Below are 20,786 nucleotides of genomic sequence, written 5' to 3' on the forward strand. Positions count from 1 at the left end.
CCGCCGCTCCGCCTGAGGTATTCCGCGCCCCGCTCAGGCAAACCACGCGCGTGGCACTGGAGGACCACACCGCCTCAATCCGGCAGAGGGCAGTGCCCGCCTCGGTGGCGGGAGGGCGCGGCGACTGGCGCGCTTGCGCCTGTGCGCGGGCTGCCATGGCGGCGTTGCTGGAGCACGAGAGCCAGGTCTTCTTGGACCTGTTCCACCAGGATGGGCTGGTGATCTGCGCCCGCGGGCTCGGCATCGACCGCCTTCTGCTGCGCTTCCTGCGCCTCTACTGCGAGCCTGCCAGCCTCGTGCTGGTGCTCAACACCAGCCCCGCAGAGGAGGTGAGCGGGAGCCCTGACAGCGGCGCCGCGCTCGCCCCACCCCTTCCCTCAGAGCCGGCGCCGGTTCATGGCGGCGAGCGCTGCCGGGCCCTGGGATAGGTTCGGCCCGGCCCGGCCCGGGAGGAAGAGAAGGAGGAGGATGAGGGTGCTGCCCGCTCTCTCCGAGCCGAGGGGCGCCTCAGGCCGCGGGGGACCGGAGTTTGGTCTCAGGCACGGCAGCTGGCGCGTTCCAGCTGAGATCAGGGTCCAGTTCCCACTCCTGCAGCATGATGAAGTCCCGGTAACATTAGCGAGCTAAACTAAGCTTACGGACATCACTTGTACGTAGCAGAACTCTGTAAGTGGCCAGCGAGCAGAAAGGAGGGGACAGTTGTTGACAGATCTGTCCCTGCTTGCACAAAACCAGCCGCTGCCTCTTCCGTTGCATCAGCGGATTTCCCGCCGTCAGGGAGGTGATGTTCAGGGGGACTTCTTGTAGCGACCATAGATGAATAAATATCACAGCTGTAGTTTATAAGATTGAGCTTGATTTATCTGACCTACCTGCTGTACTTGTCTTTGGTAACAGGTGAGCGGACTAAAGAATGGTATCTTCCCAATTCTCGGTTCTTAAGTCAGTGTCAAAATTGCTTGTTCTCTGGAAAAGTGCTATTAAAATATATGAAAATGTAGGCTCCTTTGAGTGTCAGTTGCTCACATTTTCTGAAGTATTGCCTAGCTGCTACTGAAAATACATAATTTTTAAATCACCTGGATGATTTGAAACTGAACAAAGTATACCAAAGAAGTAAAAAATCATGATAATTCTTATAGTAAGCATATGACTTATATAATTATATATATACTTATAGTATGTCATACTATACTAATACTATACTAATGGTTTGGGCAGCACCTTAAAATGAACAGAATGTGTGTAAGTAAAGTTTTTTTGCATCCACTTCATCGGTTACCACGATGTGTTTTTATTGTGTTTGGTATAGGAGTATTTTATCGATCAGCTGAGGTCAGATGGAGTTGTTCATCTTCCTCGGCGTGTTACCAATGAAGTTACAAATAATACTCGGTATGAATTTTACACTCAAGGAGGAGTCATATTTGCTACAAGTCGAATCCTTGTGGTAGATTTCCTTACTGACAGAATTCCTGCAAACCTCATTACTGGTAAGAGTTTAATGAAAGAAAGGTAAGACTGTTCTGCTTGAAAATACATGCAGCTTAATTACATATGAAGAATTCTACTAGCCAGTATTGAGGTTGAAGAATTATTCTATTTTCTCTACAATGGCTGAGGGAAAAAGAGCAAATACATAGTCCTTTCATTACTTTTTTAAATGGTTTTCTTTGCTCCAAACTCATTTGCGTTATTAAATCATGCAATTTGAAAATATCCACACTATTTTCAGACACTGGATCATGCATTTGGATGGCTTTCCAGTATCAGTAAGTGGCTGGAAAACAAATCAGTTAAATTATGCCAGTGACATAAGAAACACAAAATTCATACTGGTTTTCAAGAAGAATAGTTGATTGTACTTGGTGAAATAGTGTCCTGTGCTCTATAGGACACTGGCCCATGATTAAAGCTGATTTTTAGATGTCACATTTTAGCAACCATGCACACTATGTATTTTTGCATTAACAAATCACTCCTGATTATTTTCCCCATCAAAAAATAGCAATATGTCACTAATCTTTGTCTTGGCACACCTTGAACACTATCTTAAGTAGCAGTATTATGAAGTAATGCTGTTGTCATTGTAAAGATTTTGGGACTATCTTGTGACCTCTTTAGTAATATAGACGTTACATTAAAAATATTACAGTCATCTTTCTCCTCTCGTGTTCTGTTCTTTCTCCCCCAGCCTCTGTAGTTTTTTGTTCTTTTCTAAGCCAGAAACCCTGTTACAGCCAGAGAGCTAGTAAAGTAGATATCTAAGAGACAGGAATATAATAATGTTTTATTGTTATCCAAATGTTAACATCCTAATGGCTAAATATAGCTGAATATTGAATGCTTAGAAGAATGTGTGTGCTACAGAAGCTGTACCCCTTTCCTTTTAGTCAGTGTATCTATAAAACATTTTGAACATTTTTATGCTAGAGCCAAAGGACACCAGGTTTGTCAATTCTGATATTTCTAGGTTAAAAAAAAAAGTGAACATATTTTCTGGGCAACCTACAATTTCTCCTTCTCCCCTTGACTCCTTCCTCTCTACCTTTCTTCCCTACCAAAGAAGGGGGGAGGAAAAAACCCCACACCTTTAGACTTTGTCAGTATGAAAAGAAGAAATACACAAAAAAATTTAAATAGTCCTGTCCACGGACAGCAGAGTTTTTAATAGTTTTTGTGTTGCCACTGGAGGTCAGTGTGACAACGGCTTTGATCGACTTGCTGCTTCATTTTAGGCTGAGAAAGTTGGGGCTGTTCAGCCTGGAGAAGAGAAGGCTGTGTGGAGACATCATAGCAGCCTTCCAGTATCTGAAGGGGGCCTATAGGGATGCTGGTGAGGGACTCTTCATCAGGGACTGTAGTGACAGGACAAGGGGTAATGGGTGAAAACTTAAACAGGGGAAGTTCTTTCTCTGTTAGGGTGGTGAGGCACTGGAATTGGTTGTCCAGGGAGGTTGTGAGTGCTCCATCCCTGGCAGTGTTCAAGGCCAGGTTGGACGAAGCCTTGGGTGAGATGGTTTAGTGTGAGGTGTCCCTGCCCATGGCAGGGGGGTTGGAACTTCATGATCTTGAGGTCCTTTCCAACCCTAACTATTCTATGATTTATTTCAGACTCGCTTAACACATGGTCCTGTTGTAAATGTGTAATATCTGTGTGTGATATTACACCGCAAAACTTACAAAACCCTGTAATCGTGTTTCTTGAGGAGTTAACACATCAAAAGTGTTTGTAGGTGTTATAAATATTGTTTATAAAATCAGCATAAAATTACATGTGAGTTAACATCTAGTGAACACATAAATTCAGTTAAATGAAGATAAATTATCACTGCAGTAAAGAAGAATTATTCCTGGTGGGTTTGGCCGAACAGAAATTATGTACTTAATAGTGTACTACAACTGATGCAAGTTGGTGTAGTAATCAGTGGCTTACACAGCACTATGAACTAACTTCCTAAGCAGAGATATATTGACTAAAAGGAAGGTATTCTGGTAAACACATGTTCTTCCTGGCCTGATACAAGTTCTGCATCTCCTTTAATGTCCTTTCAGAGTCATAACTTGACAAACTGGAAAATGAAGATGTTCAGAAATGAGTATGATTTTTATTGTGTCCTGAAAAATTTGCTTCATAGAAGAGATGTAGGAATATCTAGATAGAAAAAATACCTTTTAGTAGGTTATTCCATGATTTGATCTCGAGTGGCTAGCAGTTATATGGAAGTCTCTTGTTGATGCTTTTTCATTTACAAAGCAAAGACATATTAAAATCAATGGCTAGTGCTGAGTTGAAGAAACTTGTTATAGCAAGTAAATGCACTGTAAGTTTGTCAGCTTAAGTAGGCCCAAGGTAAAACCTGTGATGTTTGATGTTCTTTGCTTCCTTTTTAGAAAGGCATTTATTATTCCACTGGAAGCTGTGAACAGATAAAAGTACCACACAGGCTTCACCTCATGAGAGGGAGAGTGAAAAAATGTGCTATTTAACACAGCCGAGCATAAGAAAAAATAAGCCTTGTTTTTAACAGGTCTTGGCTGAGGTGTAAATCCCAGAAGTATTCACCTCAAACACTTAATGTAGCTAAACTATTTTTTCACTTCTCTGTACTAAAACATGCATGAGAAATCTGGTTTTTCTAATGTACCCATAGCCATGAAGAAAACCAGTGGTGTACTCTTACAGTGGATGGTATTTTTTGTCTTCAAGTGTGAATATGAACAGCAGAAGGAGCGGAAAGGAAATTAATTTTATTCACAAGTTCTTTGATGCTGTAATGCTTGAATTGTTACCAGTAGAATGTACTTGCAAGTCTGTAATTCCAGAACTGAATAAAAGAACAGAATAAAAGGATTCAAATACCACAATCTTGAACATAGCAAAGTTGCATTGTTGTAATAAAGTATTACGTCTTGCATTCACTTTTACTCCTTTTAAAAGGCTTAAGTTCAAGTTTTGCCTTAGAAGTAAAGATTTTCGAAGCTAGTAAGTCCTGCCACTCAGGCACAAGCTTTGTTTTGGTTTTGTTTTATTCCTGAAGATGCATCATTAACCCAGTTTTGCTACTTGGGGATGCCATGGTACTGAAATTTAAGGAATCACTTGGTTTGAACCCTGGAAAACTTGTTCAGTCACTGTAGAAGTTTTAAGTTCCTATTGTACTTTATTTAAGGGGAAAAAAAAAAAAAGAGTAAGAGTCTTATGGTGAAACCTACACAAAATCGGACCTTTCTCTTCTTTTTCTAACTTCAAAACCTTTTCTTTTGCCAGGCATTTTAGTATACAAAGCACACAGAATAATTGAGTCCTGTCAGGAAGCCTTTATCTTGCGACTTTATCGCCAGAAGAACAAACATGGCTTCATTAAAGCTTTCACAGACAATGCAGTTGCATTTAACAGTGGCTTTTGCCACGTGGAAAGAGTAATGAGAAATCTTTTTGTCAAGAAACTTTATCTGTGGCCAAGGTAAGGCACCTCTTCTTCACTGGAGGGTTAAACTTTAAAAAAAGATTCATGATGTTACAGTGGGTTCCAAAGAAAATGAGGTGTATGCAGTCACACTGGTAAGCTGTGCTCCTCTTGTATTCCCAAACAAATTTCTTTCAGTCTTTCACAGAAGAAGTGGTCTTAAAGATGCTAAATCTCTGTAAGTATTTTTGAAGATAGACCCAAATTAAAACTGTAAGGGGATGAACTTTATAGTATAGCTGTTCTTCTAGCCAACAGAAATCACAGCAGAGACATTCTTAATGGCTTAAGAAAACCGTCACTAATTGAACAGGTTATTTAAGCCGTGAAGTGCCATGAATATAGTCGTGTCAGCTCTGCCATTCCTGGAATATTTGTTTCCAACTGTGGTAAAACTCCAGAGCTCTCTTTCTATATGTCAGATTTTTTTAATCTTCTTCTACATACATGTTGTATATGAAGAGTGTTTAATGATGACTCATTGAAACCAAATTGCCAGGTTTGTGACATGGAGAAAGTCTTTCAGGAGCAGAGCCACAAATGGACCTTCAGCTTCAGGACCTGTTCAATGCTCCTGCCTTTGGCAGGAGGTCTGCCCACTTGTTTCTTTAGTCCAGGCTAGAATGTGTTCCACTCTGTACTGTTAATTCTGTATTGTAAACTCTTTAACAATGTGTTTTTTTCATTACCACAAAGAAGTAGAAATGGAGGTAACTAGAATAGGAAAGGTTAAATAGAAGCTTTCTAAATTTTCTTCCTTGGCTTCTGAACCATAAAAAGACCTGGGAGGTGCAGGATGCAGTAAGGGAAGCATCCAGTGATCTTCAGAGGTCCACAGATAACAGTGTTTCCTGAGCCTCATTCTGTTAGTAAGGATCAGCTAGCACCTAAGTACCTGTACAGACAGATTGGCTGTAAAGGCAGTGTTCTAACAACTACCTGCTGCTTCTGATCAGTAGCTAAGAATGTCACAAACTCTACTTGTGAATCCATGTGATTCCAAAAGCTTTATGAATGCATTCCAGTTTCTCCCTTATGATTTTTTTTGGCTTTACTTTGTTCTGTGCAGTAATTTTCCATGGGTCATTCACCAGCACTATAGGCTCACATGACTAGAATGACTACAGAGATAATTGTGGAATAGATGGTTTTCTAAGGCTGTTTGAGCCTTCACATCAGTAGAAACTGATTTATTTTGCAATTAGCTTATTTGTTTATGCTTAAAGCAATTGTAATTGTAGTTTATGCAAAGTTTGAATAATTGTAGATCAAACAAACCATCCATGTAAATATTAATTAGCTGTTTTCCTCTTAGATTTCATATAGCAGTGAGTTCATTTTTAGAGAAGCATAAACCTGAAGTGGTGGAAATACATGTGTCAATGACCCCTGCTATGCTTGCTATCCAGACTTCAATCCTTGACATTCTGAATGCATGTCTGCGAGAACTCAAACGATACAATCCTGTTCTTGAAGTAGAAGATTTGTCTTTAGAAAATGCTATTGGTAAACCTTTTGATAAGGTAACTATTTTGATTGTTTTGGTGTGTCTAACTAAAGGGATTGTCCTGGGTTCAGCAATAGCAGTCATTTTTCTCCTTCTTAGTAGCTAGTGCAGTGCTGTGTTTTTGACTTTCAGCCTGGGAACAGCACTGATAACACCGATGTTTTCAGTTTTGCTCAGTAATGTTTACTTTGACCAAGGACTTTGAGTCTCATGCTCTGCCAGGGAGGAGGGGAAGCCAGGAGGAAGCAGAGACAGGACACCTGACCCAAAGTATCCAAAGGGGTATTCCATACCACAGCACATCATGCCCAGTATATAAACTGGGGGCAGTTACCCAAAAGGGGGAGATCACTGCTCAGGTCGGGCTGGGTGAGTGGTTGTATTCTCTTCCCTTGTTATTTCCCTTATCATTATTATTACTGGTGGTAGCAGTAGTGATTTGTGTTATACCTTAGTTACTGGACTGTTTTTATCTCAACCCGTGGGAGTTACATTTTTTCAGTTCTCTTCCCGATCCCCCCAGGAGCAGGGAGGAAGGGGAGGGAGGGAGTGGGTGGCTGCATGGTTCTGGGTTGCCGGCTGGGCTTAAACCACGACAGGGATGTAGATCTTCAAGCTGTCTTCCCATGCAAACAAAAATACTATTGGTAAAATAAATAACCAGCAGCAACTGTGTATTCTCTCGTGACATGTTTATTATTGGTACAAGGAGAAAAACTGTGTTACTCTGTAACGATCATGTTACCATTGCCAGTAGGGGTTTTGTGTATTGATACTATTGTTGTTCTGTCATTTCCAAAGTTCCTACAGTACCAAAATCCTGATGCATGGTTGGTTGGAGTTTTTTTTATTATTACTGTTGTTGTTGTTATTATTATGATGGCTGCAATTTCAGCTCAAAATATCTTACAGATAAGGATGCATTTATTTAGACACACACACCCTTTTCCCTCTTGAATTTCCTGCTTGTATTTTTTATTTTCTCTAGTAGGAGAAGCACTGTATGTAATACTTAATATGCACATATTCTGTATGTCATTAAATGTGTGTGCATTGCTATCTTTGGCAGATCTGCGATGTTTGGCATGTGTATGCTTTCTGTAGGGTAAAAGCATAAACTTCAACCATCACAGTTACACAGAAACATGGTTATGTGTTATCTGTGATTTAATCTTGACCTAGGGCCTCCTGTACTTCAAATATCTGGAGGTTTTTTTCTTATGCAGTGTAGGTTGTGTATCTGTGTAGTCCTCGTCTTACTTTGAAAATTAAATGACATTATATTGTTTTTTACTTAAGTGAAGGATATTATATGCTAAAGTATCTAGTACCAGTAAAGACCAGTACCAGTAAAATAATTTTGTGGGTTTTTTGTTATTTTACCCATATTTTATTATGATATGGAAAGCAAAATATTAAATTATATACATTTGCTGATTGATGAAATGTCTTACATAAAGGCATCTCTATAATGTTAACTTTGCAAAGAAATGATTGCTTATCAAAACAAGTACTTCACCATCACATCTTCAATTGGGTAAGTTTAATAACTGGGAAACCAGTGACATCCCCTGTAAAGAAGAAAAAGAAATGCATTCTTACCTTGGTTAGTATATTAAATATTTGCCATCCTGAAGTTTCTAATTTATATTTCTAGACAATACGTCACTACTTAGATCCTCTCTGGCACCAACTTGGAGCTAAGACAAAATCTTTAGTCCAGGATTTGAAGATACTACGTACTTTGCTACTGTATTTAACTCAGTACGATTGTGTCACTTTTCTCAATCTTCTGGAGTCACTGAAAGCAAGTGAAAAAGCTTTTGGTGAGAATTCAGGTAAACAATGAATAAGCATACAAGTTAATGCATGAAACATTGAAATGTTGATATTTTTAATTAACATCCCAAACATATGAAGGTATCTAATTAGGTTTTACATAACCAGCCATAAGGACGTAGGTTTTTATTGACAGATAATTCTTTCATCTTCCCACTTAACTGCTGTTACTTAGAAGTGTGAGATTTGCATCACATTTCTGTCTGTTATTGAGCTAGTAATTACACAGCAAGCAGGTAGCACAGGTATTACTAATGAGAAATCGAGGCTTTTAATGGATAGGGCTGAAACATGTACACATTGCAAATGTCAAGCTACTGCTGCTTTCTTTTCCTGTTTAGGTTGGCTGTTTCTTGACTCCAGCACTTCAATGTTTGTAAATGCTCGAGCTAGAGTTTATCGCATTGCAGATGAGAAACTGCATCAGAAAGGCAAAGGCTCTGAAAAAAGTGGTGTGAAGAAGGAAAATGGTACTGATCATTCCTAATTTTAAGTTGGAGAGTGTCACACGATCTCAAATGCTTTGCATATTATTACTGGTGCTGTGGTTCCCTACATGGTCTTACACAGCCCAGGATCTTAATCTGTTAGCTGGGATAAATTGAGACATAATCTTAATTCAAAAGCATATAATAAACAACATAAAGCAGAGTCACGAAAAGACTTAAAGGGCTCTTCTAAGCTTGTTCAGCTGATCATTGGGAGAGCTTTTATGAAATTGTTGTTGTACTACATTGGTGTTTAGCTTGATTTATTTTATGTGAATGAGTAGGAGGCTGCCATTGCTTTCATAAAAGAATACATATATTCAGGAGTTTCAGAATTGAAGAATGATTTAATACTTTAAATTTTGCTTCACTAAAGCACTTATCCCCATTTTTAAATGTTTCTGTAAGAGTGCTCTCCAGCCCATTAGCATAACAAGTTGCATATGTAGGCTGTTGAATATCATATTTGCCAACAACCATCATGCTATTGACATCTAACCGGTAATTTAAAGTTCTGATTTTTTTGGCTGTAATTTTGGCTGTAAGAGCTGCTATGTTCAATCTTTCTTTGTTTCAGAATTAAAAAGGGAATTGGTTCTAGAAAGTAACCCAAAATGGGAAGCTTTGAGAGAAGTGCTGAAAGAGATTGAAAATGAGAATAAGAACAGTGAAGACTTTGGTGGTCCAGGTGAGAGAATACTAAATGACGTTTATATGTGTTTAACTAAATGATGTAGGTTTGCACAGTACACTAAAATTTGTGGACTTAGGACAAGGAGCTTATGCACATAAATTATGTAAAACTAAATAGTTTTACATAAACTCGTATCTATCTAGTTCTGGGTCTAAAGAAGAAATGCTGTTGGTTACTGTGCAATACTGTTTAGGAAAATAAAAGTATTATTACAAAAAACTATTTTGACTTACATTACAGTGTTGTGCTGGTACTTTAGTCTTAAACCAGTGAACCTGATAATGTGGAAACTTAAAATAATCAAGATACCGTTTGCTCATTTCTCAAGTTCAGGTTCAGAAAAAGGAGGGGTTCAGTCTTGCTTCCTTTCCACTCACACGTCTTCTAATTCTTCTCAGACATTGTTCTCATGCACCTGAAAATTTGCTTCTCTGGAAGATGCACCTAAATGGGGTAGAGAGTAGAAGGCAAGGATGCATCTAACTGCTTTGCTGCTACTATTTTAGGGCTTTTCATCCCCTTAAATTTCACCAAGTTTTATTTTAGGAAACAGTAAGGGTAAAAAAGTGCTCTTTTCTCCCACCCACGGTGTTCTGACTCTGGATAAGAACTGGCTCTCTCACCTAGTGTTGTAGGAGTTTATCTGAGTCAGCTTGTGGAAAATTATTATTCAAGGCCCACAGATGTCAATAGTACTGTGTGTAACATGTATTTTTTTAGACTCTTTAACACAGCTGACAAAATCAGAATGGTCTACATTAAGTTCTCTCATATTCTGCATTTAAAACAAAAAGTTGTCCGAGCAGGTTTCAGGACATGCTTTATCTGCCTCATTTCAGGTGCTCAGAAGGAAAACCTCACTAATTTAGATGATAGAATAATAAGGAATGCTGAACTAACATTCATCTTCTCAAACCTTGTTTGGTACAAAACATCATGCAAATTAGACTCCCTCAAAGTCCAGAGAAACTGTGACAACCAAATGTAAAGGCATTTGGCAGGCATGCTTCCAGATCATTAAAAACCATTTGCTCAAGAGGTGTCTTGTAGCTGGATAAGCAGTACAGCGTAACAGGTTATAAATGCTGTATTTTCTCCTGACTGCAGGGCAAGTGCTTATTTGTGCCAGTGATGACCGGGCTTGTGCACAGCTCAGGGAGTATATTATTGCTGGAGCAGAAGCTTTTTTAACAAGACTGTATAACAAAACCTTTGGAAAGGATGAGAAGGCTGCAGAAGTGTGGATTCAGGACAGAAAAGCTGTCAAGTCCAAAGGAAATGCCAGACCAGATGGAGGGCCTCAAGCCAAAAAAGCCAAACTCACAGCTTCGTCAAAACAATGCAAACCCAAGAAGCAGCAAGACCGGACTATAATCCAAATGATAGGGAAAACTGAGGAGGAAAAGAAAGAGAAGGTGGAGAAGGAAGATAGCAAAGAATTAAGCAGTAGCCAAGAAAGCAGTATTGAAGAGAACATTCCTGAAGATTTCCATGTGAACTTACCCTCAGATTGTTACTACGGCATTTTCAAGAACCCGCTCACAATCATTCATCCGCTGCAGGGCTGCAGTGATCCATACGCACTCACTCGGGTCCTGCATGAAGTAGAACCAAGATATGTTGTGCTATATGATGCAGAGCTGACTTTTGTTCGGCAGTTGGAAATCTACAAGGCCAGCAGGCCTGGAAAGCCTTTGAGGTAAGTTGGCCTGGTCAAGGTGATTTTAGTCTTAAAAACAAAAAGTGCACTTTGAGCAGTCAAGGCAGACCGTGCATCTACTTATTTTCCTCTTACTAAACAACAGCGTAATGTCTGAGGTAACCAAAGGATAATTTTTACTTCCCAGCAGGTAGTTAGTCCCTTAACAGTAGAAACATATCTGAAAAAACCAGTGCATTCCATCTTCTACAAGACGACTGGTAAGATGATCTTAATGGCAGTAGATCTATTTTGAGGTGCTCTAGTCTCATTTTAAACCATCTGTGTAGGAATGATTTTTACACAATAAGCTTCATTTTGGATTTAATTAATTTTCACATTTCCTGATGTCTGGTCATGCTGAAGACCAAAGTAATTCAGAAAGTTTAACAGAAAAGCAAGAAAGGGAAAACACACTAAAGAACATGAGAAGTATTTGCAGTTATACTTAGTTCTGAAGAACATGAGAAGTATTTTCAGTTATACTCGGTTCTGGAGTTTGCTGACAAAAATTTCCACACTCTGTGTATATATATATATGTGATACCCCTGTAATACGCAAAACTCATTTCATTAATAAATATTACAGGCTAATTAAAAATGTAGAAAACTTAAAATTTAATATACTAGGAGTTTTTATGTTATCTTTCATTTCCATGGTCTGCCTAATACAGCATTTCTTGAATACAGTGAACTGCAGTTACACCTCTGTCTTGCTGAAAATAACTTACAGCAATTTCTTAGTTCTTAGAATAAACACACTTTACTTTCTGCAGTTGAAACACAAATTATTGACATATGCAATTACTACCTTTTGATGAAAATGCTTTATACTTTAATCACCTCATGAAAATTGTTTGTATCAATTTAAAAGAGCAGTTGTAATTTTCCAGTCAAAGATTTGTATATACGCACCATAACTGAAAATGGAGATCAGTTTGGCAGGGTTCAGTGTGTCTCTACCTGATACCCAGGTACTAGATAGGGCTCTCTAGTGCAGGTAGAAAGAGCAGAACTCACAAGCATATTTTATGAGGATAATTACTGGGTTATTTGTACACCTGGTTTTAGTTGCCTGATCAGCCTGTGCTGTATCTACCTCCAGCAGCACATTCCCACACTGCAGAGCAGAAAAATCAGATGCGGTCATGCAAGTAGGGCTTAGGAAATGCACTGCACCAGAAAAGTAACAGAAGTAAAATTCTATCAGTCTGTCAGTGTGTACTTGAATGAAAATATATTGGAAAAAATGACTGTGCTGAAAAGCTACAGGCAATTCATTCCTAATTATTAATTCTTATATGTTCCATATAAATCCCTATTTGTGAAATAAAACATCGTTTGCTGGTGTGTTCCATCTCTGCTAGATAACAGCTTATTTTTTCTAGAACTTATGATTGCCTTATACAAATACAGAATTTTAAAATCTTAGATGGTGTTTTTCCTAACCCAGATGATTGCAGATTTTTCTACTTCGTTACATGTATTCTACTGAGAAGATTTTAATAGCAATAAGAAAGTAACTCCACATTCTACTGGCTGACTGGATGGATGACTGCAACCTGAGCCTGCTCTGGTTGAATCCCAGAATTCCAGTGAATGTATCTGCCACTGGAAAAAGAACAGACCCTGGATATGAGAATTTTTGTGGCTGATTTTGGAATGTCTTTACAGAAGAAGATAGTGTTTTTTCACTTGCCTTTTTTAAAGCAAATACTACCTTGTCAGGCACTTAGTGCTACTAATCTTAAATACTGATTGTGGGGTTTTCTAACTTAATAGGAGGTTTTGTGATCCTTTTTTTCCTCCCCCAAATCTACAGAGTTTATTTCCTCATATATGGGGGCTCAACAGAAGAACAGCGCTACCTCACAGCTCTGAGAAAAGAGAAGGAGGCCTTCGAAAAGCTCATTCGGTAACAAAATTCCTTTATTACCTTTGTTATTAATGTTTCATGTAATTCCCTTATATGCTTGTATCTTAAATAGAGTGAAGTTCTTAACTGTGTGAAGGCTTTAAATAACTTTTAATTCAGTTGCTTTTCAGATGTAGAAAGCGTCCCCACTGAGAATTAATGAGAAGTCAAAACCTTCCTTTTCAAAGCACCTGATATTTCATTTATTATTTTTTTAATTTTAAATTTGAAAAGCTAAACAGCACCACTTTTATCTAATTGTCTATAAATTTAATTTCTGTAAATTTTTTTTGTCCGCAGGTAACATTTCTTGTAAGATATTTCTAAGGCTTTTATGACTTAGGTCATTTGGGGAAACAAAACAATACTTTTCATAGAATCACAGAATCCCAGACTAGTTTGGTTTGGAAGGGACCTTAAAGCTCATCCAGTTCCAACCCCCTGCCACAGGCAGGGACACCTTCCACTAGACCAGGTACCAACCTGGCCTTTTCTTAGTCTGTATATGACAGTATTGTTCCTGACAGTGTCTGCTCATCAGGTTATACTGCCATTCCTAGTCATCAGTTCCTTTGTTTCATATGCCCTGAGAAGTTCTAAATATAAAAAATCAGATGCTAAAATTTGCTAAAAATTGAAAATAAAAATATAGCATCTACCCCAACAACCTGGAGAACCTAGTAAACTGCATTGCTGATCAGGTTTTCAATTAGTATTAAACTATGTCTAATGTTACATCTGGTATTTAAAGGTATTAAAGTCCTTTCATCTATTTTTCTCATAATTGCAGTTTTCAGTGTTTCTTTCTTTGTGGTTCCTTAGAGAGAAGGCCAGCATGGTTATTCCTGAAGAAAGAGAAGGAAGAGATGAAACAAATTTCGACCTAATAAGAGATGCTAATCCTGCTTCTGCTGTTCCTGACACACGCAAAGCAGGTGAGTAGTTCCTGAAGTGAGGCTTGCCGCCCTAAGCTGTAAAAAGACTTCTCACTACTGCATTTACATCCCATTCACAGTATCTGGGCCATAGACATGCTGCACATTGACTCTGCAGTCTTGATGGCAAAGAAGCAGTATCTCCCTCACTGCATCTACCTCTGGCTGTGCAGTGACAATGAATTACATTTTGCTTTGAAAAGAAAATATAAATTAATGAAATATTTCCATTTGGATTGTTTCTAGGCAGCTTGTTGGTTAAAAGACTGTCTAGTATTGCTTGTAGGGAGGTGGAGAGAAATTAAAACATTAAAACTGAAGTCTACAGCTAGCCAAAGGCAGTGTCCTCGAGCTAGTAAATGTTGGGGACTTCTTTTGATCTTGGCAAAACAGACTGCCTGGGTAAATGCAGATTGTGGAGTTTGTCTACTTTCTTTCCAGTAAAGCACCTTTTTTCTTCTGTTGCAGTTCTAACCGCATTTTTGTTCCTTTCCTTTGACGTGTGTACTCTGTCTTCAGGTTTACAGCTCTGCCCCTGTTTATCTTTGCTGTCACTTTGTTATCCTGCTCTCCTTTACCATATGCTCTCTAATCTTTGCTGTTATGTCTTTTTGGCCTTGATGCTGCAGTCTCTTCATGTATGCTTTTACAGATCTATAGAGGCTAAAGCATAATTTCTACAATAAAATGCTGTGTTTCTGTGGGAATCAGCTGGAAATAAGGATCAGCTTTGCTACCTTGTTTGCAGGCAACTTTTAAAAGATTTTCCTGATGCATTTAAACAATTTTCATCCACAGTTTAACGTATTTCATTGTCACATATACAGAAGTCATAGGAGGTAGTGTGATAGTTCTATTACACTGCAGAGCATACTCCATAAACTAGAGTATCTGATTTGAGTATCTGATATTTTAGAGGATCTGATTTTTTTCCTCTGTAACAGTGAAAAAGTAAGTGAAGTTTGGCTGTTATCCTACTGAATTCAAGGTATAATTTGAGATGTGAAGCCTATCCATTTCAGAAGCATTGGCAGCACACAGGAAGATTACACAACCAGAGCTGGAGGTCATAACTCCTTGGGTTAACTGTATTTCTTTTGCTTTTTAGGTGGCCAGGAACAGAAGAGTGTTCAGCAAACTATAATAGTGGATATGCGGGAATTTCGTAGTGAGCTTCCATCGCTGATTCATCGTCGTGGTATTGATATTGAGCCTGTTACTTTGGAAGTTGGGGATTATATTTTAACTCCTGATACCTGTGTGGAGCGGAAAAGTATCAGTGACCTGATTGGCTCCTTGAATAATGGCAGGCTGTATGCACAGTGCGTTTCCATGTCCCGTTACTACAAGCGACCGGTTCTCCTGATTGAATTTGATCCTAACAAACCTTTCTCCTTGATTCCACGTGGCTCTCTATGTCAGGAGATTTCCAGTAATGATATTACTTCTAAGCTAACCCTTCTCACACTCCATTTCCCAAAGTTACGCATCCTGTGGTGTCCCTCTCCCCATGCTACTGCTGAGCTGTTTGAAGAGTTAAAACAGAACCATCCCCAGCCTGATGCAGAAACAGCGATGGCTGTCACAGCAGATTCTGAAATTCTTCCTGAGTCAGACAAGTACAACCCTGGTCCTCAGGACTTCCTGTTAAAAATGCCAGGTATTAATGCAAAAAACTGCCGTGCCTTAATGAACCACGTTAAAAGCATTGCAGAGCTGGTGACACTGTCAAAGGATGAACTCCATAAAATCTTGGGTAATGCTGCCAATGCCACACAACTCTTTGACTTTATTCACCTGACCTATGGAGAGGCAGTATCTAAAGAAAAAAGCAAAAGGTGACTAATGGGATTGTGCAACATGGGGCATAGATAAGCTGTTCTTGCACAGTACTTTGGCAAAGTACATGAACCATTTTAATAAATGCCCTCTAAGATAACTGTTTCTTGCTAATGCTGTTCCATTAGTTTTGATTTCGAGTTAATTATTACTGAAGGCGAGTTTCAGGAGGAATAGAACAAATTTTAAATAGAGAAACATGAAGGCTATTTATTCTTTCTACAGCACTTCCACCAATTCTGTAATATCACCGAATGAACTAAATTAAATACTTCACCAGCTCCATGAGAATTAAGTGCTAAGATGAATTAATAAAGGTGTTTTCTTTTGAAAGTTATGATGTCTTGTTAAAACTAAACTGTCCTATGTTTTGATTAGCACGTGACCTGCTGCCTGATCTATAACTTTGCCTTTGCTGATTTTGTTAACATCTTACTCTCTGGCAATTGCCAAAATTGGCAATTGATTGACAGTGATGAGGTTCATGAGGCCTTTGGTCAGGAGTTCATTTAGGAGAACATACTTGGACTCAATTATGAATTTTAGAACATCATTTTAGGCCCCTGTCACAGTAAACTGCAATTGTATGATATGTTCTACATTCTACTTGCTTACTTTACAAGAAATTATGCTTTCTTTTTTGACATTCCGAAGTCAGTACAGCTCTATGTTGCTAGATTTTGCAAAGTATATTCCTTTGGTTGGGGCTGGATAGATTCTGTGATGACATGATGGAACTTCTCAGCATGCCTTACTTACACTTTCAAGATGCTTTATTTTTTTAATCAGTTTCGATAGCTTTCAGCTCAATCACTTGAAAGTGATAAATCCAGGTATACCAGTGGGACTGTTCCTTTACACCACAGCAGATTTCCTCTCATGAAATGCAACAGTTTTCTAAGTAAGGTTTTCCAAAAGGGTTGACAGTTCTTCCAATATTATTTTCTTTCTGTGTCCTATGGCACTTGCATTTTAGTATCTTAAATAGACCATCTGTCAATAAATTAAAAAAAAAAAAAAAAACAAACAACCTAAAAAAGTAAAGCTGCTGTCACCTTTTAGCATTCTTTGTAGTGTACACCAGGGAAAAGTTCTGATAGACTGTGAATGTGTATATTGTTAAAAACATTCATTCTGCACTGACCTTTGATACGGAACTATGTAACCTGCTGCCACTGCCAAAGGGCTGGTCCTGCGTCATGACATGCTAATGTATTTACATTAGCTCTGTACAGAATCATTACCTGCAATGACTTGCACATATGTATTCATATGATTCTAATGCTGGCAATAGATCAACATAATCGCCATTGTGTAAGGAGAAAATACTGATATTCTGTATGCAAGTTCAGTAAAATCTGTACTGTGCACTTTCAGGTTTAACGTTTGCTGTTCATTTTAAGCATGAATTGATGAATTTGTTAACTTACACTCTAGAAGTGAGCAGATTTCCAAAGTGAGCATTTTTCTGCAGGTACAAATTTCAGTATTAAATACATCCGTAACAAGATTAAAATGTGTTATTTATCTTGTTCTTCATTTGGCCATATTGATATCAGAACATTTTTATTTTTTAGTGTGTGGTTTGTAATAAAGATCTTAGTGTTTCTATTGCCCTATATTCTAATTTGTTTCATTTAATATAAAAAGAAGTCTTTCCATGAGATTTTTTTCTTATTCAAAGCAGTAAGGTCACAAATGCTCAGGACTGAGAATGCCTGTAAAGTGGTGCTAAGAGAACAGAAAATCAGAGGAAGAACAAAACTGTCCTGAATGCAAAGTCTGTAGAGCCTGATTTGGAAAAGGAGAACTGACCGGCCTTTGCAAACACGGCTTGTTCGTGCGTTTGCATCATTAAGATGTTATATGAACTGTGGGTTTGGTTTGTTGGGTTGTTTGGGTTTTTTCAAATGTACTGCCTCTCAGCTTTGTCAGGTTTTTTGCTTCGATATGTATAAGTTGAAAACAAAGGGGATATGAGGAGCTTAGAAATCGTAGTTTTGTGTTATGTGCTAGATCAAAATCACATTATGCAATTAAATTATGAGTATTTACTACATGTTTAGATTTAATTGCCTTTTGTTTATATATGGGGAATTTTCGTAAGGGGTTTTGATTGCATTTTTTTCAATGCAGGATTTTGCTTTTGCTTTAAAACAGCCACATGGTTGTATGTTGTTATTGCTCATTTGTGATTTGGCATTTTACTGTGTAGTCCTTCTGGGGAAGCAGGTATGAATTGTGAACAAAGGTGGAAGACGTCTTGTCCTCTGAAACCACTTACTCTGAAATAACCAAGCCAAAGAGTTTACCTGTATGCAGACACCAACAACGTGTTTGGGTGAATGACAGAAATCCCAAGGATGCATTCCCTGCCTTTATGGTCTTCTTTAGCTTGCTTTCATCAACAGTAAGGACATTTTGCATATTGTCATTGCTTGATGTTTTAACTTTGTGCTTTTTATTAAACAAACAAAAAAAACCCAGCCTGCCTTCACTTTGAGAGTGTTTCATATTCTTTCTTACATCCAAACCAAGACTATGCATTCCAAGGCCACTGGCTATGTGAAACCAGGGGATTTCTGTGCTATTGAGAAGTTGCTTATTTCTACAGTTTGTCCTAGGTTTTGATTGCACTAGATTTCTTCCTAGAATAACAATAATACTCAAATCTTGTAGGAACAAATGCACCTGATATTAGCAAATATATTTTGTACAGGATAGATTATGGTGTAGTTCCTTTGTTACCTGGATACTATTCCTGCTAGAGGTGCCACTTGCAGTTTCTAACTACACTTGCAAAGGAGTCATTTTGCTTGCAGTGTTGCCTATGTGCAGTCCCTAATGAAACAAACTGCACCTTCACAATTACTTTTTCTGCGTGAACATGTAGAGTGGGGCTTTTCTGATAGCAGCTGTATTGATTGCTTTCAAATTATTGCCCACAAAACTTACATGTAAACCAGTTGCTCAGAAATCCACACAGCTTATAAAATACACAGCTATACTGTGAAAAAAACAGTGACTCTTTAAAAGTACATAAGTTTTAAGTGTGAGGATTGTTGTGTGAGGCTTTCATATTTGCTGATAGTACAAACACAAATAATTTTTAAAAACAAAACCACTTGTCTCTAAAGCTTTCCTTAGTCATCCAGAATTCCAATTTTATCACTGTAGGATAGAATCCAAGAGCAAATATCTGCCACAAAAATAGTTATCAAACGAACACATGATTTAATGCCAAACAGCATAAAGAAATGTACTTGCCATGTGTGGGCTTTCCAGTTAACAACATTTATTTCAGGCTCTATCAGCTGGATGCTATGATCCTCTTAGAAGGACTATTTGAGGATGAAGTTTTCCTTTGCTCTTACTCAAAGACAGCCTAAACTAATATTCAGTTGGTCTTTTTTTCTACAATTGTGGGTTTAAGAAATGCAGGGAGGGTCATTCAGAACATTCAAAAATTATTGCTCTGGAATTTTGTCATACTTTGTAACTACAACTTCTCACGTTCACTCTTGACATAATAGCAAGAATTTTGGATATTTGCAGAATCAACTCAAGTGAGGCATAAACTCTTTTATGCTTTTCATTTGAAGTCCTTAATCTTGCAGTGAAAATACACTCACTGGCAATATATGCACTCATTTTTCTTTATTTGCAATTGCATACACTTTTTTTTCCCCGAAGTCTGTCTCTTTTTTTCTATATATATTTTTTGCCAAAACTTACCCTCTCAAATAATATTCCTAACATCCTGTTCCACAGTTGGCTAGCAAGCTAGTCAAGAATAAGACATAACTGTCAATAATATTTCTTACTTATATTCTTCTTACTTCCAGTTTATTCTGAGTTCAGCTTCAAACCATGAGAAATAATCTCCTTCATCTACCGGATGAGGGGGACGAGTGAAACACCCAGTCTTGATGTTTACCAACTAAAAATGACTTAACTGTGATTAACAGCAAGTTTGGTGAGGCTACTACTGGGTAGTTATTGGACACACCTCTTGTAATCTAGAGTTGCTTTTTATCTTAGTGTTAAATCAGGATTCAAGTCCTAATGGATGAATTTGAAAGACTGCCTGATTTGTGTGGTATAGAATGATGGCAAAGACTCAAAGTATCTGGTAACAGAAAAAGAACCTTTAAACCTTCCTGCCAGCCCCTAAAAGTGTGATTAGACAAAGTCACGGTGAAATGTAATCCAAAGTGTAGCTGAGGGGTAACTCAGAGCTACTGTCCTCTCTTTGGCTTCAGCTGATGAAACGCTGACATTTAAAACTGTTCATTTCTTTAACTTCAGCTTCTCCTAATGCTCTTTAGGGGAACCAGTATCATAATAACTCAATAAAAACACTTAGCTTTTTTCCTCACTAAACTGATGCAGCTAACATTATGTGTGTGTGTGTATGTGTGTGCATATATATGCATATATGTGTATGTGTGTGTATATATATATACACATATATATAAAAGAAGGGTCAGAAAAACTAGTACTAAATGAGAGGGAACTGGAGGCTCCTAGAGGAAACAAACACTTCAGCACTATTTTCTTCCCTTGTATTTTATTCTTGGAATCAGACAGTAGGTTCTGGGGGAAAAAAAACTTACTCTATTGTAAAAGGCCAGAGAATGTACATGACTGACCAAGTGTTTTGATAAGGTTATACAGGGAAATAGTCAAATGTCTTAAAGCTTCAGTGCCATTCTTTCTTTTGAGTACAAAAGGGGAAGGGTTCCTCTCTCAGCCTTCTCAATAGGAATAGCCTGGCCATTTTTTTACTTGAGTGTTGATCTGTATTTAAAAGCCTCTCTGCAATATATTAAAAGAAGGAATATTCTCAGCTACACAGTGTTGAAACCAGGGAAGAAATGTTCAGTTGCGCAGCTAGCCA

General features: G+C 38.2%; 1 protein-coding gene and 1 long non-coding RNA gene across 3 annotated transcripts in view; one reads left to right on the forward strand and one right to left on the reverse strand.

Annotated features, from left to right (window-relative positions):
- The window catches only part of LOC136016506 (uncharacterized), a 44,579-nt gene that overhangs the window by 2,069 nt on the left and 21,724 nt on the right, over positions 1-20,786 (reverse strand). The window contains exons 3-6 of one of the 2 annotated variants that reach the window (XR_010613615.1): positions 11,002-11,093; positions 9,732-9,942; positions 8,080-8,278; positions 873-966 (exon numbers count right to left, since the gene is read on the reverse strand). This is a non-coding gene — a long non-coding RNA (uncharacterized LOC136016506). Of the gene's footprint in view, positions 1-872; positions 967-7,832; positions 8,049-8,079; positions 8,279-9,731; positions 9,943-11,001; positions 11,094-20,786 lie in introns of those variants that run through there. The other variant, XR_010613614.1, reaches the window with a different exon arrangement.
- ERCC4 (ERCC excision repair 4, endonuclease catalytic subunit) lies at positions 153-18,372 on the forward strand. Its single transcript, XM_065683785.1, has 11 exons — positions 153-329; positions 1,313-1,493; positions 4,772-4,967; positions 6,286-6,493; positions 8,135-8,315; positions 8,658-8,786; positions 9,382-9,492; positions 10,606-11,197; positions 13,020-13,112; positions 13,935-14,047; positions 15,156-18,372. Exons 1-11 carry the CDS (start codon positions 156-158, stop codon positions 15,887-15,889), a joined length of 2,712 nt encoding a protein of 903 aa, XP_065539857.1. The 5' UTR covers positions 153-155; the 3' UTR covers positions 15,890-18,372.

The sequence above is a fragment of the Lathamus discolor genome, chromosome 6, assembly GCF_037157495.1.
Source record: "Lathamus discolor isolate bLatDis1 chromosome 6, bLatDis1.hap1, whole genome shotgun sequence".
In the NCBI taxonomy this organism is placed as follows: Eukaryota; Metazoa; Chordata; class Aves; order Psittaciformes; family Psittacidae; genus Lathamus; species Lathamus discolor.